This window comes from Somniosus microcephalus, chromosome 21, assembly GCF_052327205.1.
Source record: "Somniosus microcephalus isolate GS21.2 chromosome 21, FLI_Smic_1.0, whole genome shotgun sequence".
NCBI lineage: Eukaryota > Metazoa > Chordata > Chondrichthyes > Squaliformes > Somniosidae > Somniosus > Somniosus microcephalus.
This window is the reverse complement of record NC_141007.1, coordinates 31963615-31988943: the sequence shown is the minus strand read 5'-3', so window position 1 is coordinate 31988943 and position 25329 is coordinate 31963615. Positions and strand designations below refer to the sequence as shown.

The following is a 25329-nucleotide window of genomic DNA, read 5'->3' as shown; positions in this document are numbered from 1 at the left end:
TCTGTATTCATAGATTTGACAGGAAGAGCTGTCAAATCTATGAATACAATTCAGCCCCAAAACATCACTAAAACTTCAAATAATTTTTTTTTAAAACATCACATTTTAAAAATAACTATAAATTACATAAAATAACTATTTTAAACAATAATTTAAATTTTTGAAAAAATTAATTACAGTTTCTAACGGGGCTAAAAATAAACTTACCTTTCTTTAAAGTATTTAAAAATAATAAACCTGTGGAAAAAATGTTTTAATTTAACTTAATTCACCACTTACCTTGTTAAAAGCAGGCCTTGCGACTGCTTTTTACAAGCGTAGCTCCTGGAGACTTACCCTCCCGGAGAAACCTGTAAAAGAAACGGAAGTTCCAGGCATACGCGCCACCTGGAACGGAAGTTCCGGTTTCCCGCATATGCGCAGTGCATGCACGAAACTGGCACTTTCGTTGGGCCTACGCGCGAGTACCCAGCGCGTACTCACCCGTGGGGACCCGAATTTCTGGCCCAATGAATGGTGTTAGAATAACAAAACATAAATTTGAAAGATATCTAGGAGAGTTCAGAGCTACTAAAACAGCAGGAGCCCAGGAGAGAGCGAGAGTTCAGAGCTACGAAAACAGCGGGAGCCCAGGGGAGCGAGGGTTCGGAGCTACTAAAACAGCAGGAGCCCAGGGGAGCGAGAGTTCGGAGCTACTAAAGCAGCGGGAACCCAGGAGAGCGCGAGGGTTCGGAACTACTGAAGCAGCGGGAACCCAGGAGAGAGCAAGAGTTCGGAGCTACTAAAACAGCGGGAGCCCAGGAGAGAGCAAGAGCTCGGAGCTACGAAAACAGCGGGGGCCCAGGAGAGAGCAAGAGTTCGGAGCTACTAAAACAGCAGGAGCCCAGGAGTGAGCGAGAGTTCAGAGCTACTAAAACAGCAGGAGCCCAGGGGAGCGAGAGTTCTGAGCTACTAAAACAGCGGGAGCCCAGGAGAGCGAGAGTTTGGAGCTACAAAAACAGCAGGAGCCCAGGGGAGCGAGAGCTCGGAGCTACTAAAACAGTGGGAGCTCAGGGGAACGAGAGTTCAGAGCTACTAAAACAGCGGGAGCCCAGGAGAGAGTGAGAGTTCGGAGCTACTAAAACTGCGGGAGCCCAGGGGAGCGAGAGTTCGGAGCTACTAAAGCAGCGGGAGCCCAGGAGAGAGCGAGAGTTCGGAGCTACTAAAACTGCGGGAGCCCAGGGGAGCGAGAGTTCGGAGCTACTAAAGCAGCGGGAACCCAGGAGAGAGCGAGAGTTCGGAGCTACTAAAACAGCGTGAGCCCAGGAGAGAGTGAGAGTTCGGAGCTACTAAAACTGCAGGAGCCCAGGGGAGCGAGAGTTCAGAGCTACTAAAGCAGCGGGAACCCAGGAGAGAGCGAGAGTTTGGAGCTACTAAAACTGCGGGAGCCCAGGGGAGTGAGAGGTTTGGAGCTACTAAAACAGCGGGAGTCCAGGAGAGAGCGAGAGTTCGGAGCTACTAAAACTGCGGGAGCCCAGGGGAGCGAGAGTTCAGAGCTACTAAAGCAGCTGGAACCCAGGAAAGAGCAAGAGTTCGGAACTACTGAAGCACCGGGAACCCAGGAGAGAGCGAGAGTTCAGAGCTACGAAAACAGCGGGGGCCCAAGAGAGAGCAAGAGTTCAGAGCTACTAAAACAGCAGGAGCCCAGGAGAGAGTGAGAATTCAGAGCTACTAAAACAGCGGGAGCCCAGGAGTGAGCGAGAGTTCAGAGCTACTAAAACAGCAGGAGCCCAGGAGAGCGAGAGTTCGGAGCTACTAAAACAGTGGGTGCCCAGAAGAGAGCGAGAGTTTGGAGCTACTAAAACAGTGGGAGCCCAGGAGAGAGCAAGAGTTCGGAACTACTAAAACAGTGGGAGCCCAGGAGAGAGCAAGAGTTCGGAGCTACTAAAACAGTGGGAACCCAGGAGAGAGCAAGAGTTCGGAGCTACTAAAACAGTGGGAACCCAGGAGATAGCGAGAGTTCGGAGCTACTAAAACAGCGGGAGCCCAGGAGAGCGAGAGTTCGGAGCTACTAAAACAGCGGGAGCCCAGGAGAGCGAGAGTATGGAGCTACTTAAACAGCGGGAGCCCAGGAGAGAGCGAGAGTTCTGAGCTACAAAAACAGCGGGAGTCCAGGAGAGCGAGAGTACGGAGCTACAAAAACAGCAGTAGCCCAAGAGAGAGCAAGAGTTCAGAGCTACTAAAACAGCGGGAGCCCAGGAGAGCGAGAGTTCTGAGCTACAAAAACAGCGGGAGCCCAGGAGAGCGAGAGTACGGAACTACTTAAACAGCTGGAGCCCAGGAGAGAGCGAGAGTTCGGAGCTACAAAAACAGCGGGAGCCCAGGAGAGCGAGAGTACGGAGTTACTTAAACAGCGGGAGCCCAGGAGAGAGCGAGAGTTCGGAGCTACAAAAACAGCGGGAGCCCAGGAGAGAGTGAGAGTTCGGAGCTACAAAAACAGCAGGAGCCCAAGAGAGAGCAAGAGTTCAGAGCTACTAAAACAGCGGGAGCCCAGGAGAGCGAGAGTATGGAGCTATTTAAACAGCGGGAGCCCAGGAGAGCGGCTACAACAGAGTGTAAAGAAGTAAAAAGTAATCGAAGTGTGACGTCACCAGAAAGCAGGTAAGTGATTGGTTGGTGAGTATTTCTATTTTTCTCGCTTTTTTTCCAAACTTGGATGTCTAAATTTAAGTGCCTTGGTGTAGAATAAAAGATATACGTGTTCCAACTTTTAAAACTAAATTAATTAATTGAGATGGGAGACCAGGCAATGTGTTGTTGTTATTGCATGTGGGAGCTGGTGGACACCATTGAGATCCAAGGCGACCACATCTGCAGCAAATGTTGGCTGCTCGAGGAACTTCGGCTCAGAGTTGATGAGCTGGAGTCCGAGCTTCAGACACTGCGACACATTAGGGAGGGGGAGCATTACCTGGACACTAAGTTCCAGGAGGCAGTCACACCCACGAGAGTAATTACTTCCAATTTGGCCCATGGTCAGGGACAGGAGAGTGTGACTACAAGCGAGGCAGGTATTGGGATCCAGGAGGTAGTGATGGAGGAGCCTCAGCACTTGGCCTTGTCTAACAGGTACGAGATTCTTGCTCCCTGTGTGGACGAGGACAGAGATTGCAGGGAGGATGAGCAATCTGACCACAGCACCGTGGTACAGGGAGCCATTCAAGTGAGGGGAAGTAAAAAGAAATGTAGTGATGGGGGACAGTATAGTTAGGGGGATAGACACTGTTCTCTGCAGCTGAGAGCGTGAGTCCCGAAGGTTGTGTTGCCTGCCCGGTGCCAGGGTTAACGACATCTCCTCTGGGCTGGAGAGAAACTTGGAGTGGGAGGGGGAGGATCCAGTTGTCATGGTCCACATAGGCACCAATGACATAGGTAGGACAAAGAAAGAGGTTCTTCAGAGAGTATAAACAGCTAGGGGCTAAATTAAAAAGCAGAACCACAAATGTAATAATCTCTGGATTACTACCTGAGCCACAAGCGAATTTGCATAGGGTAAATAAGATCAGAGAAATGAATGAGTGGCTCAAAGACTGGTGTGGGAGAAATGGGTTTCGATTTGTGCGGCCCTGGCACCAGTACTGGGATAAGAGGGAGCTGTTCCATTTGGACGGGCTTCACTTGAACCATGCTGGGTCTAGAGTCCTGGCGAATCGAATAACTAGGGCTGCAGAGAGGGCTTTAAACTAAATAGTGTGGGGGAGGATCCAGGTGAGTGGGAATTTAAAAAGTCAATGAGAAATGAGAAAGCAATAGAGCAGGATAGAGATGGGGGAAATAATAACCAGAATGTGACAGGAAGGGACAGAATGTTTAAAAATAAGAGTGCAACAGAAAATGGGGCCAAAACAAGGAGGAATGGTAAAAAGACAAAGTTAAAAGCGTTATATCTGAATCCACGCAGCATTCGTAACAAGATAGATGAGTTGACGGCACAAATAGATACAAATAGGTATGATCTGATCGCCATTACAGAGACGTGGTTGCAAGGTGATGAGGGCTAGGAACTGAATATTCCAGGGTATTTGACAATTCAGAAGGATAGACAGAAAGGAAAGGGAGGTGGGGTGACTTTGCTGGTAAAGGATGGGATCAGTGCAGTGGTGAGAAGTGATATTGGCTCAGAAGATCAAGATGTAGAATCAGTTTGGGTGGAGATAAAGGGAAAAAGTCTCTGGTGGGTGTAGTCTACAGACCCCCGAACAGTAGCAATACTGTCGGACAGAGTACAAATCAACAAATAATGGAGGCCTGTATAAAAGGTACGGTAATAATCATGGGTGATTTGAATCTCCATATTGATTGAACAAATCAAATTGGCCATGGTAGCCTTGAGGAGGAGTTAATAGAGTGCATCCATGATGGTTTCCTAGAACAGTAGGTAATGGAACCAACCATGGAGCAGGCTATCTTGGATCTGGTACCATTTAATGAGACAGAATTAATAAATGATCTCATAGTAAAGGATCCTCTAGGAAAGAGTGATCATAGCATGACTGAATTTCAAATTTAGTTGGAGGGTGAGAAAGTTGTATCGCAAAGCAGGGTCCTGATCTTAAACAAAGGCAATTACAATGGCATGAGGGCAGAACTGGCTAAAGTGGACTGGAAAAATAAATTAAAGGGTAAGACAGTTGAAATGCAGTCACGGACATTTAAGGAGATATTTCATAACTTTCAACAAAACTATATTCCAGTGAGAAAGAAAGATTTTAAGAGAAGGGAGCATCATCTGTGGCTAACTAAGGAAGTAAAGGATGGTATCAAATTGAAAACGAAGGCATACAATGTGGCTAAGATTGGTGGGAGACCAGAGGATTGGGAAATTTTTAAAAACCAGCAAAAGATGACTAAAAAAATAATAGAGAGAGAAGATGAATTATGAGAGTAAACTGGCAAGAAACATTAAAACAGATAGTAAGAGCTTCTACAGGTATATAAAAAGGAAGAAGGTAGCTAAAGTAAACGTTGGTCCCTTAGAGGATGAGACTGGGGAATTAATAATGGGGAACGGGGAAATGGCAGAGTCTCTGAACAAATATTTTGTATCTGTCTTCACGGTAGAAGACACTAACAACATCCCAATAATGGATAATCAAGGGGCCACAGGGAGGGGGAACTAAAGAAAATCTCTATCACTAAGGAAATAGTACTTGGTAAAATAATGGGACTAAATGATGACAAGACCCCTGGACCAGATGGCTTGCATCCCAGGGTCTTAAAAGAAGTGGCTGCAGAGATAGTGAATGCATTAGTTGCAATATACCAAAATTCCCTAGGCTTTGGAGAGGTCCCAGCGGATTGGAAAACCACAAATGTAACACCCCTATTCAAGAAAGGAGGGAGACAGAAAGCAGGAAACTATAGACCAGTTAGCCTAACATCTGTCGTTGGGAAAATGCTGGTGTCCTTCATTAAGGAAGCAGTAGCAGGGCATTTGGAAAATCATTCTGCAGTCAAGCAGAGTCAACATGGTTTTATGAAAGGGAAATCATGTTTAACAAACTTGCTGGAGTTCTTTGAGGAGGTAACGAGCAGGCTGGACAAAGGTGAACCAGTGGATGTGGTGTATTTGGATTTCCAGGAGGCATTTGATAAGGTGCCACATAAAAGGTTACTGCATAAGATAAAAGTTCACGGAGTTGGGGGTAATATATTAGCATGGATAGAGAATTGGCTAACTAACAGAAAGCAGAGAGTCAGGATAAATGGGTAATTTTACGGTTGGTAAACGGTAACTAGTGGGGTGCCACAGTGATCAGTGCTGGGGCCTCAAATATTTACAATCTACATTAATGAATTGGATGAAGGGAAGGGTGTAATGTTGCCAAGTTTGCGGATGATACAAAGATGGGTGGGAAAGCAAGTTGTGCAGAGGACTCAAAGAACCTGCAAAGGGATATAGACAGGCTAAGTGAGTGGGCAAACATTTGGCAGATGGAGTATAATGTGGGAAAGTGCAAGATTATGCAATTTGGCAGGAAAAATAAAAAAGCCAATTATTATTTAAATGGAGAGAGATTACAAAGTGCTACAGTTCAGAGGGACCTGGGGGTCCTTGTGTATGAAACACAAAAAGTTAGCATGCAGGTACAGCAAGTAATCAAAAAGGCAAATGGAATGTTGGCCTTTATTTCAATGGGGTTGGAGTATAAAAGCAGGGAAGTCCTGCTACACCTGTACAGGGTATTGGTGAGACCACACCTTGAGTACTGCGTACAGTTTTGGTCGCCTTATTTAAGGAAGGATATACTTGCATTGGAGGCAGTTCAGAGATGATTCACTAGGTTAATTCCAGAGATGAGGGTGTTGACTTATAAGGAAAGGTTGAGCAGGTTGGGCCTATACTCATTGGAATTTAGAAGAATGAGAGGTGATCTTATTGAAACATATAAGATACTGAGGGGGCTCGACAAGGTAGATGCAGAGAGGGTGTTTCCCCTCGTGGAGAAATCTAGAATGCTGGGGCACAGTTTCAGAATAAAGGGTCACCTTTTTAGAACTGAAATGAGGAGGAATTTCTTCTCTCAGAGGGTCGTAAATCTGTGGAATTCTCTGCCCCAGAGAGCCGTGGAGGCTGGGTCATTGAATACATTTAAGGTGGAGATAGACAGATTTTTGCAAGATAAGGGAGTGAAGGGTTATGTGGAGTGAGCCCAAGATCAGCCATGATCTTATTGAATGGCGGAGCAGGCTCGAAGGGTCAAGTGGCCTATTCCTGCTCCTATTTCTTATGTTCTTATGTTCTTATTTAACAGACTTGATGCTCAACATGTCCAATCACTCCACAGCATCAATGAACAAAGCTAAGAGAATTCTGAATTATATTGCTAAGACCAGTACAATATAGTTGTGCTTGAACTGTACATATATTATTTATATATATGTAGGGGGAAAAATGTGGTTACTAAGAGGGCGCTAATGGGGCGCAAAGCAACTAGTGCTCGGCTGCAGCGATGTTTGCGCCGCTCGTGAAATTGACCAGACATTTTGCGACAGCGCTAAACACTACCGCCACGATCTCCTGCGCCCGCAGGTCGTGACGTCAGTCGAGCGTGCAGCGCCTCGGTAGTTGAGTGGCGCCCCCTGCCTCACTGCCTGCCGCTAGCAACGACAGGTTGAGGGGAACGTTTTGCAGTCGGGAAGGGACTGGGGGAGTGCTATTTAAAGGCGACCGCTTCCTGCCTTTTTTTGTCGGCGACATTTTTGCACCACACATTCTGAGAGAGAGAGAGAGAGACTTCTGGAGAGATTCAACGCTGTGTGAAGGAATTTTGGGTAATGAGCTGCACTTTGCAGGTTCATTTTGATTTGACCTTCCTTGCATCGATTTAGAAGAGACTGTGGGGGCTGCACTCTGAGCTCTTTCCCTGGGCGCCTCCATTGTTCTTTCCAGCAGATTTGATGTACAGGTCTCTCCAGACCGAGATTCAAGGCTGCAATGAGCAGGGTGTGGATGGAGAGCAGGATCGACCCTCCCCTTTAAGAACTGGCCGGCTCCAGTCTGTCTGTGTTCCATTGCTGACTGACATCACCTGAGCTTCGCCAGCGCTCTGAGATAGCGCCTCGCTCCTTGGCGTTAGCGCCTTAAGAGAGGTGTGTAGCGCCTGATTTAGCGCTCAAATCACCTCCAGGGGCGATAGAAGCCAAGTTTGCAGTCGGAGGCAATAATTAGCGCCAGGTGCTAAACTTTGCGCCCGGCCGATAATTGCGCCCCAAACGGGGCGATACCGAATTTCTCCCCCATAGTGTTACATAAATCACATTGGCCTAGAAATTGGGTTGGGCGCCAAAGTGGCGCCAAAGTTGCCTGAGCGCAGGATTTAGCGCAGCGTTCGAGGCTTTAGCGATCGTCAGATATTCAGTTTCATTGCCCCTAGAGGGAGACGGGGTGAGGCTTGAGGCGCTCCACGTCCCTCTTAGGGCACTGAAACTGAATATCGCAGCGCAACATGTCGCAGCGCCACACGCTGCAGCACGGCACGCTGCGGTACTGCAGGCCTTCCTCCCATTGTTAAGGTGGAGGGGTCTGCAACAGCGTGATCCCCGCTCGCGAGTGCTGACAAACGAGCCCGGCACCAAGGAGAAGTGCCGGGCTCTCGGGAAACAGCCGGCAATGCCGCGGGGGGGGGGGGGGGCGTCAGGAGGCCGGGGACGGAGGTGCTGGCAGGTGGCCGCCGAAAAAGGCGGCCACCCTGCACCTCCACCTTAACTTGCGCCGCTGCCGGCACAGCAAGGCCCCGTGAACCGGGCGCGGGTAGCGAACGGCGCAACTGCGCCGTTCGCTACCAAATATCGCGAACGGGGCGTGAATGGGGCACTGCGCACACCGATGACGTCATCGGTGGCGGCGCAGCGCAAATGGCTAACGCCACCATTAGCGCCCCTGCTGAATATCGCGGGAGGCGCAGCCAGTGGCGCTACAGCCACTGACTGCCTCTTTAGGCGCTAACAGGTGGCACTACTCACCCAATTTTTCCCCCATTGAGTATTAAGTTTAGTTCTTCACCAATACACAAGGGAAACATTCAAACCTTGGAAGGATTCCAGTGAAAAGCCACAAGGCGGATCCCTGACTTTGAAAGACTGAGTTATAAGAACATAAGAAATAGGAGCAGGAGTAGGCCATTTGGCCTCTCGAGCCTGCTCCACCATTCAATAAGATCATGGCTGATCTGATCTTGGCCTCAACTCCACTTTCCCGCCCACTCCCCATGACCCTTGACTCCCCTGTGAGGGTAATGAGGAAACAACTAAGAGGTGACCTTGTAGATGTTCACAAGGTGGTAAATGGTATGAGCCAACTGAACCCGCAACACTACTTCACGAAGTAAGTGAAGGGGCACAGGTTCAAACTAGTGAAAGGTTAATTCAGGACTGATGTCATGAAGATCTTCTTCAAAGAAAAACTGATCAATGCTTGGATGGACTACTGCAGAATAATTTAAGGAACAGCTGGATACTTGATCGTGGAGCTGTATGATCTTTCTGGATTGCTGAGCGAAGCTTGCCTTCTCCATTTATATGTATCTTGTGACTGGTTGCAATGGGAAATATTGATTTTCCTTTATCTAGTTTATCACAAGCACCTCCAGATGTTGTTCGAACATTTCCAAATAATACCGTTTTATAGAATTTCAACAACAATTTAACAAACTAATTTTAGAAGCTGTACAGAGTTGCAATTTCATTTGTTATTTAAACACACAGCAGCTGGAGTTCACTGCCTTGAAATTAGGCTCTTCAAATATTAATATATGAACACTTAATGTGTCGATATACATTTCCTCTGCTCGCTATTTTGATGGATGCATTAGCCCATTTAAAATAAGCCTATTAATATCTCTATTAAAATAGTGAAGATAAGGGAAACGAATATGCACATTCAGCATTCATACATATTCAAAGGGCCTATTTTCAAGGCACGTCTGTCCAATGGGACATTATTACTGGTAGGCAGCTCGACTGGCAAAAACAAAATACTTGTTTAAGTCTATTGAGATCAATGGTTAAAGGGAAAGAGATGGTGAATTAATTTTGAATTTTACTCAGCGCAAAGCTAATGATGTGGTGGACCCAGTGGCCGCCATGCACAGATTCGTAAACTGGGATTCCTGGAAGCAAAGAGGTCTTTGAGGAGATCCCAGGGAAGATCAGCAAATTTCTGTCCATTTGCCATCAGATTGCGGAATCTTTCGCTATTTGTTGATTTACTGGGATATTATTTCTGCTGCTGCATACAACTATAAAAGGGTTTTCTGCAGTGATAGCACTGTTTGCTTTTGGATCACTGACACTGTCTTTCAGAACTTAGGATGGGGGTCCGAGGGAGCGTGCCAAAATTTGTAAAAGATCGCCTGCGAGTGTTAACCTTTCCGGTGGGCGGGGTTATACACACAGGAAGGCTGTAAGCCACTGAGGTAATGGACGAGGTAGGTTTCACAAAGTCATAATGCTATATGGCACCTGCGAGCTGCATCATGCATGTTAGAACATGGTTTTATACATGGGAAGGGGCAGAGAGCAAGAGGGAAGTGCCTAAAAGAAATATAAAATATTGGAGGGGGAGAAGGTGAATAGCAGCAATGTGGGCATGTAATCATATTATGGTGCAAGTTATTTTAAAATAGAAACATAGAAGATAGGAGCAGGAGTAGGCCATTCGGCCCTTCAAGCCTGCTCCACCATTCAATGAGATCATGGCTGATCATCCAAATTCAGTACCCTGTCCCTGCCTTCTCCCCATATCCCTTGATCCCTTTAGCCTTAAGAAATATATCCAACTCCTTCTTGAATATATTTAATGAACTGGCCTCCACCGCCCTCTGTGGCAGAGAATTCCACAGGTTCACCACTCTCTGGGTGAAGAAATTCCTCCTCATTTCAGTCCTAAATGGCTTACCCCTTATCCTTAGACTATGACCCCTGGTTCTGGACTCCCCGGCCATCAGAAACATCCTTCCTGCATCTAGTCTGTCCAGGCCTGACAGAATTTTATAGGTTTCAATGAGGTCCCCTCTCAATCTTCTAAACTCCAGTGAGTATAAGCCCAATCGACACAATCTCTCCTCATACGTCATTCCTGCCATCCCAGGTATCAGCCTGGTGAATCTTCGCTGCACTCCTTCCATGGCAAGAACGTCCTTCCTCAGATAAAGCGACCAAAACTGCACACAATACTCAAGGTGCGGTCTCACCAAGGCCCTGTACAACTGCAGCAAGACATCCTTGTTCCTGTACTCGAACCCTCTTGCTACGAAGGCCAACATACCATTTGCCTTCTTAACCGCCTGCTGCACCTGCATGCTTACCTTCAGCGACTGGTGCACAAGAACACCCAGGTCTCTTTGCACTTCCCCTTCTCTCAATCTATTGCTATTCAAAAAATAATCTGACTAACACAGAATGGCAGGATAAACCACTTTTAAACAAAGATGTCAAAACCAGACCAGCATCAGAGAGAGTCATCAGGCCTTCTTACTTTCAGGATTATACTGCATCCAGTTTTACTCCCTTGCTTTAACATTCACCGTGGGGGACAAGATCTCAATCGGTGTGTTGGCGTCTGCTTTTATACACAAGGGCCCATTCTGTAGGGCCCTGATGAAAGCATGGAGCCAGCCCTAGTCCCACAGGCAGAAAACGTGCAGGATTGGGCTTGTCACCTTCACTTTAGTAAAATCAGCTCCTTTATCCCGGTTGTAGAATTAACGATCTACAACACCAACGGGATAAGGGAGCTGAGCTTATTTATCCTGCAGTGCGCAGCTAACAGAAGAGACTGGTTATCCCTCCGCCAGCTGCACTCACATACGGTGCATAGGCTGCTAGAGGTAACTGTGTTAAACCATAGAAAAAAATGTCGTGCCTTGATATCTGATGTGCTGCTGTCACAGATCATCGGGCAGATCTTATAAACAAGTACAGATCTCATGCAACATTTGTAAAATCCTATCAACTTTAGCAGCCAAGCAAACGACAAGCAATGATGGAATCAATAATTACCTAGCTTGGGTGGCTTTGTATTAATGCATTATGTATGCAGTGCATTCAGAGAAAGTTACTATCTTACCCAGTCAAAAATAACCAACTTACTGCAGAAAATCTTATTTCAAAATCGAATAAACTAAGAATATTCTCCCCAAAAATTTGAATGAGTGGCATTAAAATTCCCCCTTTGAGTAAAGACATTTTGCCCGAGTTCTGTTCAAAATATTTCAGGTCATTGACCTTTTGTCAGAACGTTCTGACAAAGGGTCATCGACCTGAAACGTTAACTCTGTTTCTCTCTCTGCAGATGCTGCTTGACCAGCTGAGCATTTCTAGCATTTTCTGTTTTTATTTCAGATTTCCAGCATCCGCAGTATTTTGCTTTTGTATTTCTGTTCTAAATATGTTCAAGCTAAACCAGGAACCCTGTCTTTTTGCAGAACAAAGCCACTTGGCTCATCAAGCCTGCCATTGCCACAGACTATGCATAATCTGCTTTGTTAAAGTTCCACCTGACATGCTTGATCCCATTAAGGAAAGTTCTGAAGAACTGCCCCTGACTCTAAGTGGTAGTCAAGCAAAAGTCCATAATCCCTTTCAACATTTACATAAGAACATAAGAAATATAAGAAATAGGAGCAGGAGTAGGCCATACGGTCCCTCGAGCCTGCTCCACCATTCAATAAGATCATGGCTGATCATTGACCTCAACTCCACTTTCCCGCCCAATCTCCATATCCCTTGATTTCCCTAGAGTCCAAAAATCTATCTAACTCAGACTTGAATGTACTCAAAGACTCAGCATTCACAGCCCTCTGGGGCAGAGAATTCCAAAGATTCACAACCCTCTGAGAATTCCAAAGGTTCACAACCCCCTTACACCTCCACTAATGAAGCCTCACAACTTCCTTTAAACAATGGTCCTTCCATCTTCCTAGCTGTAGAGAAGCCATCACGTTCCTCACAGTATTTGATTATTTTTGTCTATAGTCTGATCTGTAATCTGCAAAGGCTGCAGCTTTCTACTCTCTCTGAATGATATATCAAGATGAGTCATGGGAAACTTAAAACATGCTCATGTTGATTGGAGGCTCCCCTTGAGATTTAAGTTTTAAGCATATGATGTGTCAGAAACAAGGCAGGCCAAACCAGAAACACACAACCTGTGCATTCGACTTTCTATTTCACATCAAAGGAGAATTATTGACTCCTCAGTGAGTTTGGGAAGGTTCCAATCACGGAAAAGCTTCCTTGGAAAATCTCTGCTTTTGTCCTTGGTCCCTGACTGTAGGGGCATTTTCACAATCCTGCGGAGCACAAATCAGAGACAGGGCTAAAACATTGTTGACCAATTCTCCAGCCTATGTTAACTGCAACTACCCACTGGGAGTGCGGGATCACTGAACTAATCCTTAAATCTGATCCAATGGAAGCTTTTGCAACGCATTTTTAAAAATTGGATGTAAAATAGAAATATGATTGTAGTGGTGATTGACAACATCGTGCATCCCATCCCGCCACGTATCAGAAATTAAGTATTTACAAAAAAGGATACCTCACGCCCCAGCCTCTTTAACATGCACGAACAGCTGCCTAGTATAGAACTGGTACAGTTTTCCGATTCCCTCTCAGTACATCTTTCTCAGGTGTACGTGACTTCACTTGCAAAGAATGCAACACTGGAAGCAGCCCACCTACCACTGGTCTGAAGGCGGAACCTTCCTGGTTTTGCTGGTAAAGCTTATTGGAGCTGTGCTTTACCTGTGCTGACGTGCTGTTCAATTTCTGCAGTCCATTCTCCAAACGCTCCATCTTGGCAGTAAGTTCTTTGCTCTTCTTAGTCAGCAGACTCTGATACAGCTTGATCTGTTCAAGGAAGGACTTGGGTGTGGTATAATTGTAGCGCCGCTCATTAACTAAGTAGGACTTGGATGTCTCATTGACACAGGTGTGGACGTATGCCATAAACTTGCTGACAGATTCCTTTATTGCAGGCTAAAGAAAAGGGTAATGTTGTGAGAGAAACTTGTTATGACAATGTCTTCTAGTGACATGAGGTAGAGTATTTACATTGTCAGTTGAAATATTATCATATAAGGGACAAAACTACTAAGTGATTGGCATTCACAAACCCATGCACAATCCGCTCACAACCACAGAAGACACCCTGTTTTGTCAAAATATATACTACAGACAGCATGGGTTTTTTTTAAATCGCAGGACAGCACCATTTCCAAGCAGCACTCTGAAGGAGTTTGAGGCATCATAAGTTTGTCACGAAAAATGTAAAATAAATTTGGGCAATAATTAGCACAGCCTTCCTGTTCAATTTTTTAAAATACTGGCATTCCAATTGTTTGCTGTAGAACAGTGCCATACTTTCAGTACAGCTTACAGAAGACTGTGGTGTACCAGAACCCAGATAAACAGAACACCCGCGATGTTAAACCTTTGCTTTACCCAATTAATCTAATGGAGAAAATGGAACATTAATAGTGGAAAATTAATGGTGGAAAATGGAAAATTAGTGGTCCATCGCTCCACCTTCTGAGGTGACAGGAGAATGCAGTGAACATTCCAACTATTCCCCAGCGGAATTTACTACAGTTCCGGATAAATTGGTCGGCCTGGGCTATAATGACCCCTCCATGGTAGATAATAAAAATGCAGCTTTCAGTTCATGAGTGACTTGGTCTGCTTATGGAAACATGTCATCCAACTCTAAACACGGGAAAGCTGCTGAGAAGAAGCCCAAACTGTAGCGCCGATCGTACAAAGCACTCAAATGGATTTCACTAATTGCGTAACTACTCATGAGCATCTTACGTCAACGTTGTCAGTCTCCTGTAGGAAGCGCAGGCTGACAGACTCCAAAGCCTCTTGAGGCCACTCATGGAACCAGTCTATTGCAGTGCAGTTCACGACAGCAGGGAACTTCCTACTGCGAACACGCAGCTTGTTACCGACAGGTGAGAAGCACAAAGCAACCTAAGAGAAAACAGCAGCAAGTCATTGTTTGTGTTTAACAAGTATGTACCGTGATTCTAGCCACGGAAGATGTGCTGTTGTTTCCAGTGTCTTTGATCCAATAGTAATGGTTAGTCTGGATTTAATGCTGCACAGCTTTAAAGACAGTCACTGCTCATTAATTTTTACATTTATGCAAACACCATTTCCCAGTTTTGGATCAGTGATGTAGAACATATTAACAGAACAAATTCAAAAATTATACAATAACATATGACCATTTGTTCCATTTGGGAGAAGTAGACTGATTGATAGACAAGGCTAGCAGTCTTCAATTCCCTTTTACATCACAGGTAGTGGATAGGCTCCAGTACTGTTACTGAACCAGAACTCTACATAGTTAGGAGGAAGCACTCTGACTTCACTGCAAACTCTGAAGTTTCCCTGCAGCTAAGCTGTTTTTTTCCCTGTATTTTCTGTTTCAAATTCATGGATTACAAGTAATTTATCCTTTCAAAAATATATAACGGCTATATTATTTTCCCAGTAATCAACTACAAGTAATTTGTGTAAACTCGCTGTCATTAACATTGCCTTTTCAGTGTGAACGTCACCACGTCAATGCCACAGGGTAAACTGGCACTCGGCATCTACACAGAGAGGTGCAGGAGGGCCCAAAACTGATTATACTGACATAAAGGTCATTGCATATGGTAGGAAAATAAGAATAGAGTGATTATTATATTGTCTAATTTTGATGATTTAGGTGATAGTTATAAATGAACCCCTCCTTCAATCTCAGTTCAGGCTGTAATCTGAAAACCTCCCCAGTCAAGTTATGACTTTCACTCAATGTCAGATATCCATCTTTCTCTATGTGTCAGTTGTAGAATCAGTTAGCAACAGCCAAGAGAGAAATTCCAGATACCAGGATGTTTCTTCGTGACAAACTTGGATAGACACTTAACTGTAGTCATCTGTGTAATCCTATAGCTATAATCCTAAATTAAAAGCATAGAAGAGATAAATGGTGTTGGTTTGCCAAAGTCTGCCGATTCACTCTGCAGTAAAAAATTAACCCCAATACTCCAGGGTGACAACCCTGCAGGCATGTACATGGAACTTTACCCAGCAGACACCTCAGGCCAGTCACTTTAATCAAGTTCTTCTTCAGTAAGCTATGACATAAATCAATGACAACCTGAAAGCACCAAACTGATGAAAGCTGGATAAGTCTTGCGACCCTGGGTCACAATAATTCTCCTGAAAAATCCTGTCACAGTGTGACTATCATTGGCCTCACTCACAAATGTGGCAAGACTTAACGAAGGGAACGCTGCATCTTGGTTTTTCTCATTCTAAAGAAGAATTAAACTTCATCTGAGCTCCATCAGTTTTGGCATTGGGAGGCAAGACCCCTAAATCTTTTACTTGATAAAGTAAAATAAAGCATTTAAGACCTTATATGACTTTAATATAAAATACAATCTATTTTGAGTTAACTGTGGCCGTGCTTGGTACAGACATTGGCTGTGCTGAAATTAGTTGTGAGTCCATGGATTCTCAAATCCAGCAGCAGTGGATAGATAATTTTCATAATGTGAAACCTTTGCCACTTACAAAACTTAGGATAGACAACTTTTATTTTCAAAATGTTATCCATTTAATTCCCTTCTTCTTGTGCGTTTGGAGTTAGCAGTGAAATTTGCTAAACTCAAATCATTCCACAAAGTGTCTTCTTAAGAGAACTCTGGTCAGAATGAACTTAGAAAGTGAAAACATTGCTAAGATAAACAACTCTCAGCTCATATATGCTGTGGATGGATTAACACTTCTGTTATAATGCGTTACCTCTAACCAGTGATTTGTGGTCAGCGGCGAAGTGACGCCGATAGCCTCGAAGAAAGCTGCCCACGGAGATCTCACGATCTCTGTGGCGAGAACTTTAGCTTCCTCGACGTGTCATTGATTGTAGCGCAGACAACAGGAGATTCCTAGCGTAGAGCAGCAGTGACGTCACCAAGCTGTCTAAGCAGCCAATCACAGGCAGCAAACCAGGAAATAAAATAGCACTGATTTATCTGCACTTTTTAAAAATGTTACAGAGAGCGAAATAAAGATTGGGACATCGGTAGAAGCTGAAATATCATGAACCAGCTCATTTAAAAAAAAAATCTAGTACTTTTTATCATGATGGAGAAATTTGTCATTCCACAAATATATTGGCCCGGAAATTCGGGTCGGGGGCTTCCCGCAGGTGCAAGCCCCCGACCTGCACTTACCTTGCGCGCCGGCCATTGAGCTGTGGCCCCCGTGGAATTGCGATCCTGGGCCTCCTCCAACTGCCGGCACGCAGTGCTTGCGTATCCCAGGGGCGCAGTTAGTTCGATGCGTTCCCTGGGATCACGTGGGCCATGGAGAGCCAATGGTAGCAGGGAATGCTTCATTCATAAGTTTGACAGGAAGAGCTGTCAAACCTATAAATACTATAAGCCCCAAAACATCACTAAATCTTCAAATACATTTTTTTTAATCACATTTTTTAAATTAACTATAAATTACATGAAATAACCATTTTAAACAATAATTTAAATTTTTCAAAAAAATAATTTTATTTTCTAATGGGGCTAAAAATAAACTTACCTTTCTTTAAAGTATTTAAAAATAATAAACCTGCGGAAAAAATGTTTTAATTTTACTTAATTCACCACTTAGCTTGTAAAAAGCAGGCCTCGCGACTGCTTTTTACATGTGTAACTCCTGGAGACTTACCTTCCCGGGAAAACCTGCAAAAAAAACTTAAGTTCGATGCGCACGCGCTGCCTCTCTTAACCCCTTCTTTCAGGGGAACGGAAGTGCCGGTTTCCCGCGCATGCACAGTGCATGCACAAAACCAGCACTTCCATTGGGCTTACGGGTGAGTATCCTGTGCGTACTCACCCGTGGAGACACGAATTTCCGGGCTATTCGTTTTTCAGGGCCAGAACGGTTGTTTAGCAGTCAATACGCTGTTAAAACCCCAGTTACACCTATTCCAACAAGGCTCAACATTTAATGGAGTGTTTAACAGAGATATTAGCACGGAAAAGCGGAAGTTTTTGACAGTTTCACTGATTTCACTGATTGCCGGCTATGGGGAGCGGGGAGGGGGGAGGGGAGGGTCCACAGCGCAGCCAGTGTTGAAGCAGTGAATGACTGACTGCAACTCCAGGATTTCTGAGTTTAGCCGCGTGCGCGCTAAATCCTGAAGTTAGGGTCAGTTTCAGAGGGGTAATGACGACAAACGTTGACAGGTCGCCCTCATTACCCACCCCAAAATCCAGGTCTATGTTTTGGAATCTGTAACTAAGGAGTGCATTCAGATGTTCATATCCTACTTTCAGCAATCGGACATTGGATTCACAGACTCAAAGTAGAGAAAGACATGGCTCAGTTATTAGGGTTTGCCCTTGAATGTCTTTGGATGAATGGCATAATGGATAATGGCATCTGATGGCAGAACATTAATACTGCAGAACATTAAATTGACAGTCCAAATTGAGCCTCCAATCCTTTTTGTCATGTACATTCTACCTACTAATAGTGACATTTTAAGCACTACCAAGAATCAGCTCAGGCTAAGTATATTCAAGTTTGCTAGAACTCTGCATAAACCTGTGTGTAGTTTGGTGTAGGCTTCAGACTTCAGCTTAGACTTTCTTTGTATGAGGAATCCTTTCATCTGTGGAAACTGTTCATATCTGGAATAACAACAGAAAATGCTGGAAAAACTCAGCAGGCCAGGCAACATCCGTGGAGAGAAATTAGAGTCGACGTTTCGGGTCTAACCCTTTTTCGGATTTCCAGCATCTGCAGTATTTTGCTATCGTACTAGTGTTCATATCTGGTCCTGACTGATTGGATGGAAGTCCTTTATTTCTGCTGGCTATAAGGGTGTTATATGAAATGAGTTTGGACAATCTTAAATAAAAACAGAAAATACTCAGCAGGATAGGCAACATCTGTGGAGAGGGAAACAGAGTTAACATTTCAGGTCGAAGACCTTCTGTCAGAACTGGAAAAAGTTAGAGATGTAATAGGCTTTAAGTAAGTACAGAGGCCAGGAAAGGAGGGAGGGGAGGAAAGAAAAAAAGGGAAGGTCTGTGATAGGGTGGAAGGCAGGAGAGGTTAAGAGACAAAAGGGATGATGGTGCAAGGCAAAAGGAGATGGTAATGGGGCAAGTAAAGAAACAAAAGATGGATCTAGAGGAGCTGTAAATGGGAATAACAGAACCATTACCAACAGCTATCATCCAAAAAAATGGAGGCAGAGGTTATGGTCTGAAATTGTTGAACTCGATGTTGAGTCCAGAAGGCTGTAAAGTGCCTAATCGAAAGCTGAGGTGCTGTTCCTCGAGCTTACGTTGAGCTTCATTGGAACAGTATGAGAGGCCGAGGACAGAGAGGTCAGAGTGGGAATGGGGCGGAGAATTAAAATGACAGGCAACCAGATGCTCGGGGGTCACGCTTGCAGACTGAATGGAAGTGTTCCACAAAGCGGTCACCCTTTCTGCGTTTGGTCTCACCAATGTAGGGGAGACCGCATCGTCAGCAGCGAATACAGTATACTAGATTGCAAGAAGTATAAGTAAATCACCGTTTCACCTGGAAGGGGTGTTTGGGGCCCTGGACAGTGGGAAGGGAGGAGGTAGGAGGGCAGGTGCCTCATCTCCTACGCTTGCACGGGAAGGTGCCGTGGGAAGGGGAGGGGGTGTTGAGGAGTGGACCAGGGAAGTAAATCGCTGTTTCACCTGGAAGGAGTGTTTTGCTTTTGGACAATATTAACCCAGTTCTCAGCAAATGCAAACTGTCGATAAATTAGCACAAACTGGCAATCTCCTCACTTGGAGAATCCAGTGTGGAAAATAGGCCTGTCGCACAATGTTTTAATCCTTCATCAGAAAAGTACCATTCATCTTTCAGGTGCTAACATACCCCATTGTGCACTGCCAGCATATTCTGTTTTTACTGCACAAAAGTGACTCTCTATTTGATCAAAGTAACGCAAACATTCCTCCTTTTAATTCCAATTTCCTCACACCAGTACTCAACGTAATACTTATTTTCAACTGTGAAAACATTTGTTAGTTTTAATATAGATCATAATATGATAGACTTCTTCATTAAGATGGAGAATGAAGTAGTTGACTCAGAGACTAGGGTCCTGAATTTAAATAAAGGAAACTATGATGGTATGAGGCACGAGTTGGGTAGGATTGATTGGGGAATGTCACTCAAAGGGTTGACGGTGGATAGGCAATGGCAAACATTCAAGGATCGCATGGATGAACTACAGAATTTGTTCATCCCAGTTTGGCATAAAAATAAAAGGAAAAAGGTGACTCAACCGTGGCTAACAAGGGAAATTAGGGATAGCATAAGATCCAAGGAGAGGACATATAAATTGGCCAGAAAAAGCAGTAAACCTGAGGATTGGGAGCTGTTTAGGATTCAACAAAGGAGGACAAAGGGTTTAATTAAGAAGGGAAAAATAGAGTATGAGAGTAAGCTTTCAGGGAACATAAAAACTGACTGTAAAAGTTTTTATAGATATGTGAAGAGAAAAAAATTGGTGAAGTCAAGCGTAGGTCCCTTGCAGTCAGAATCAGGGGAATTTATAATTGGGAACAAAGAAATGGCAGACCAATTAAATACATACTTTGGTTCTGTCTTCACAAAGGAGGACACAAATAACCTCCCAGAGATGTCGGGGAACATAGGGGTCGATTTTCAGTGTGCCGTGAGGCGGGCTTTTAGGCGTGCGGGGGGCTAAAATCCTGAATTCGGGGGTCCCGACACCATCCCGCCCAAAACCCGCCTCCATGTAAGTTTCAAAGGAGGCGGGTACCCGCCCCGCACTGGGACCCGCCGACCCGAGGCGGGAAGGGATTAGTGCCAATTAACTGCCTGTTAACAGGTAGTTAACAGGCAGTTTTTAGCTTAATCCATATTTTGAAGGTTGTCGTGTGGGATTCCCGATGGCTCCAAACCACGGCAAGTTAGAGGAGTCGGGCCGTCGGGTTGAAGAACTTGGAGGGGTCGAAATGTCAGTGTTCAGGTGAGTGATGGGTGCATGAGTGCAAAGGTAAGTGTGTTTGGTGTGTCTAAAGTGTGTAAAGAAGTTTAAATTACCTGTACTTAACTTTACAGCCTTCCTTCCTCTACGTTTCGGGAATCCATCATTCAGCCGGCACAGAAAGCAGAATGGCCGCGAGCTGTCAAAAGTGACAGCCTGCAGCTTTCAGTGCCGGTGAGATTTCTAACTGTGTCTGTGTAGAAGGACTCAGGTTAGAAGTAATACTGTCAGTGTTTGACAGCTTCAAACAGCTGTGAAACACTGATACTTCATCTGTCAACATGTCTTGACAGATGAAATTTCAGTCTGTGACGTCACCTGTTGCCGGGTGGCCCTTAATTGGCCTGCTGAGCCCACTGGGCGGGCTCAACAAGGTCAATCAAGTGAAAATCGAGTGGATTGGCCGCACCTCAATGGAGGCAGGACTACAACCCGAAAGTTGTAGTCCCGCCTCCTTCCCGACTTCTGAATGAAAATCCAGCCCATAGGATCTAATGAGAGGGAGGAACTGAAAGAAATCAGTGTTTATAGGGAAATGGTGTTGGGGAAATTAATGGGATTGAAGGCCGATAAATCCCCAGGGCCTAATATCTACATCCTAGGGTACTTAAGGAAGTGGCCCTAGAAATAGTAGATGCATTGCTGCTCATCTTCCAAAATTCGATAGACTCTGGAGCAGTACCCATGGATTGGAGGGTAGCTAATGTTACCCAACTATTCAAAAAAGGTGGTAGAGAGAAAACGGGGAATTATAGACTGGTAAGCCTGACATTGGTAGTGGGGAAAATGCTAGAGTCCATTATAAAAGATGTAATAGCAGAGCACTTAGAAAATAGTGACAGGATCGGACAAAGTCAATATGGATTTACAAAAGGTAAATCGTGCTTGACTAATCTACTGGAATTTTTTGAGGATGTAACTGGTAAAATAGATAAGGGAGAACCAGTGGATGTGGTGTATTTGGACTTTCAGAAGGCTTTCGATAAGGTCCCGCATAAGAGATTAGCGTGTAAATTTAAGGCACATGGGATTGGGGGCAAGCTATTGACTTGGATAGAGAACTGGTTGGCAGACAGAAAGCAAAGAGTTGGAATAAACGGGTCTTTTTCCGAGTGGCAGGCAGTGACTAGTGGGGTACCGCAGGGATCGGTCCTAGGACCCCAGTTATTCACAATATATATTAATGATCTAGACGAGGGAACTAGATGTAATATCTCCAAGTTTGCAGATGACACAAAGCTGGGTGGGCGTGTGTGCTGTGAGGAGGATGCTGAGAAACTCCAGTATGATTTGGACAGGTTGGGTGATAGGGCAGAAGCATGGCAGATGCAATATAACGTGGATAAATGCGAGGTTATCCACTTTGGTGGCAAAAACAGGAAGGCAGATTATTATCTGAATGGCAATGGATTGGGAGAAGGGGAAGTGCAACGAGACGTGGGTGTCCTTATGCACCAGTCGCTGAAGGTAAGCATGCAGGTGCAGCAGGCGGTTAAGAAGGCAAATGGTATGTTGGCCTTCGTAGCAAGAGGGTTCGAGTACAGGAACAAGGATGTCTTGGTGCAGTTGTACAGGGCCTTGGTGAGACCACACCTTGAGTATTGTGTGCAGTTTTGTTCGCCTTATCTGAAGATGGATGTTCTTGCCATGGAGGGAGTGCAGCGAAGATTCACCAGGCTGATACCTGGGATGGCAGGAATGACGTTATGAGGAGAGATTGTGTCGATTGGGCTTATACTCGCTGGAGTTTAGAAGAATGAGAGGGGATCTCATTGAAACTTATAAAATTCTAACAGGACTAGACAGACTAGATGCAGGAAGGATGTTCCCGATGGTCGGGAAGTCCAGAACCAGGGGTCAAGGTCTAAGGATAAGGGTAAGCCATTTAGGACAGAGATGAGGAGGAATTTCTTCACCCAGAGAGTGGTGCACCTGTGGAATTCTCTACCACAGAAGGCAGTGGAGGCCAATTCATTAAATATATTAAAGAAGGAGTTGGATATATTTCTTAAGGCTAAAGGGATCAAGGGATATGAGGAGAAAGCAGGGACAGGGTACTGAATTTGGATGATCAGCCATGATCTCGTTGAATGGCGGAGGAGGCTCGAGGGGCCGAATGGCCTACTCCTGCTCCTATCTTCTATGTATCTATGTTTCTATGTAGTTTCTTCTTTTAGTAGCAAGAATTGGCAAATCAATCATTAAACCAATATTGCTAGATCTTCTCAGCCTTTGAACAAACTGATTACTTTTAATAAAAAATATTAATAAAGGGTTTTGACCCGAAACATTGACTCTAATTTCTCTCCACGGATGTTGCCTGGCCTGCTGAGTTTTTCCAGCATTTTCTGTTGTTATTTTGGATTTCCAGCATCTGCAGTATTTTGCTATCGTATATGATTACTTTTAATCACTGGGACCACTTTGGAAAAGGATTATCCCTTCCTTTCGTTCAGTATTACCTTCAGTTGCCTCCTGACACGATCTATAAAGAATTTCCAGCAATTCTCCTTGGTGTCCATCAATCCCTGACCTTTTACTTCATTCCTCACATTGTTGATGACATTTTCCATTTCTTCATCGGGGAACAGGTCAGGAATTTCGCCTGGTGGGGGCAGGAAAGTCCATTAGGAAATTCATATAAATCAGTGTTCAATAATCATCAATATTGATACTTCACAAAAGAAAATCCAAATACATTCCTGAGGAGTTAATAGAAATTATGCAGTGCCCATTTTTCATTCGGTACAAAGATTTTTGCTGGGGGAGTAAAAGCATTTTGCATATAGCTATTTATTGGAAGATATTTATGCAGGTGATACCCAGTTAGGGTGGAAAGTTAATTTACAATGGCTTTCTGCCCAAGGGCACCTTACAGACACAGCACCGGAGATAGAATAGAAGTCACACAAATCAAAGTGATGCATGTGTTGACATTTCAAACTGCCTACTTCATTGCCGCTGTCATTTACCAATAAAATTTAATACAATTTTAGCTCTGCTTACACAGTCACATCAGTGAAGGTTGAACAAGCTGCACAATTCAGGTTTCTCTGTGTTTACTACAATCATTACTCCCTTAGCACATCACTTTCATTCCTCCAAACAATTGCATTTGCACGTACCTGGAAATCTCTTCAATTGCCATACATAAAGTTCACTAAAATTTAACAGATCTATGCCTTCAAGAGGGAACTCGACCAGTTCTTTGCTGGGGCAGAGATCGCATCTTATAAAAGCTAAGTGGATTAACAGATAATGTACGCATGATCAATGTGATCTCCTGGACTGGTTTCGACTGTCTAAGGGGATCGGAGAGAATTTTGAAGAGTTTTATTTTCCTTATTGGCTCCGGGGTTGTTTTTTCCCTCTCCCAGGAGATTGCATGGCTGCGGTGGGGAAAGGGCAGGAAGTGTCTTGTCATGAAGCTCCAGCCATCATGAGTGCAGTGGACTTGATGGACCAGCTGGTCTTTTCCTGCCCGTCATTTTTGCATGTTCTTACTATGAAGCTTTTTGAGGCACCAGGAACACATTATAAATGCACATAACATTCTGCGAGATGTATTTCTTTTCATTACCTGGTTTCCATGTGTGACCAATGAAATACAACTCCCAGAATGTTTGAAAAGAATGGGGTTGAAGTGTTATGGGAACAAGGTGGGTAAATATGATTAGAACTGCTTACTCACATGGAGGGTAAATGCTGACATGGACTGGTTGGTTTGAATGGCTTGTTTCCGTGTTGTATATTCTATGTATTTCTATGAATGAATGTACTGTTGGTGTCACTGAGCTATTGAGAAACTACCAAAGTCATCCTGGGCTCTTTGAATACGTTGTTTCATATGGAGTTTCAAGGTTTGAAATCCTTTCTGATCAGGCTCTTTGTATGAAATTATTACAGTTATAGTATTTTGTTTACATTAAAATAAAAATGTTTTTCTCTCAGAGATTGCTACTATTGCACAAGAGAAACGGTTGCTGCCTTGGGAAATGACATGTTAGAACCATCAAGTGGTCAAGTAGCTTAATGCGAGGAGGTTATATGTCCGGAATACTCAATCTAACGGCAAAAATCAGGAGCCGTTTTCTATAAGTTTTTTTAGTTCTCGTTGCTTTTTTTTCCCCAGTCAGGCACTGCAAGGTCTGTAGCTAAAGCAACAGCTTCAGCTAGAGACGCTTGCAGCTGCAGCCGACTGTTTAGAAGCTGTTGTTAAGCAACAGTGTTTGTTGTCAGATACGGAGATGAAAACCTCCGTATGCTTCAACATTAACTTTGTATGTCCGGCAGTTTTGATAGATCGGCAACAGCTCGGTCCCGTCGGTGCCGGATATCACAAAGTTTCCTGTAGTATCAAATCACTTCCCAGGATAACCGTAGCAATAATGTTCCTGTATTGTGGACCTTTCCACTATGTGATGTAACAGATTCTAGGATTTCAATGCCAACTGTTGTAAATTATTATCTTCTCACAATATAACAATTGGCACCATCTTCAGAAAACAATCAAAGTAGACATTAAAGAAAAGGTGGATTCTACGGTCCTGTTGCTACCACTACCCATCTATGATCTAATCTCTCTATCTACCCATCTATCTACATATTAACCAATGCATAATGTCATTTCTGGTTCAGGTACTATTCACAAACCACTCAATCTTCCCTCCCAGGGTTCAGGACCTCATTAGATCTCCTCAATTATATTCCAGCTTGGTACA

General features: G+C 44.4%; 1 protein-coding gene across 1 annotated transcript in view; it reads right to left on the bottom strand.

The window, feature by feature from the left end:
- The window catches only part of LOC147102690 (dynein axonemal heavy chain 9-like), a 394408-nt gene that overhangs the window by 276269 nt on the left and 92810 nt on the right, over positions 1-25329 (bottom strand). Inside the window, exons 12-14 of the mRNA XM_085963406.1 lie at positions 23071-23213; positions 14353-14514; positions 13288-13521 (exon numbers count right to left, since the gene is read on the bottom strand). Coding sequence (XP_085819532.1) covers positions 13288-13521; positions 14353-14514; positions 23071-23213 — 539 coding nt within the window. The remainder of the gene's footprint in view (positions 1-13287; positions 13522-14352; positions 14515-23070; positions 23214-25329) is intronic.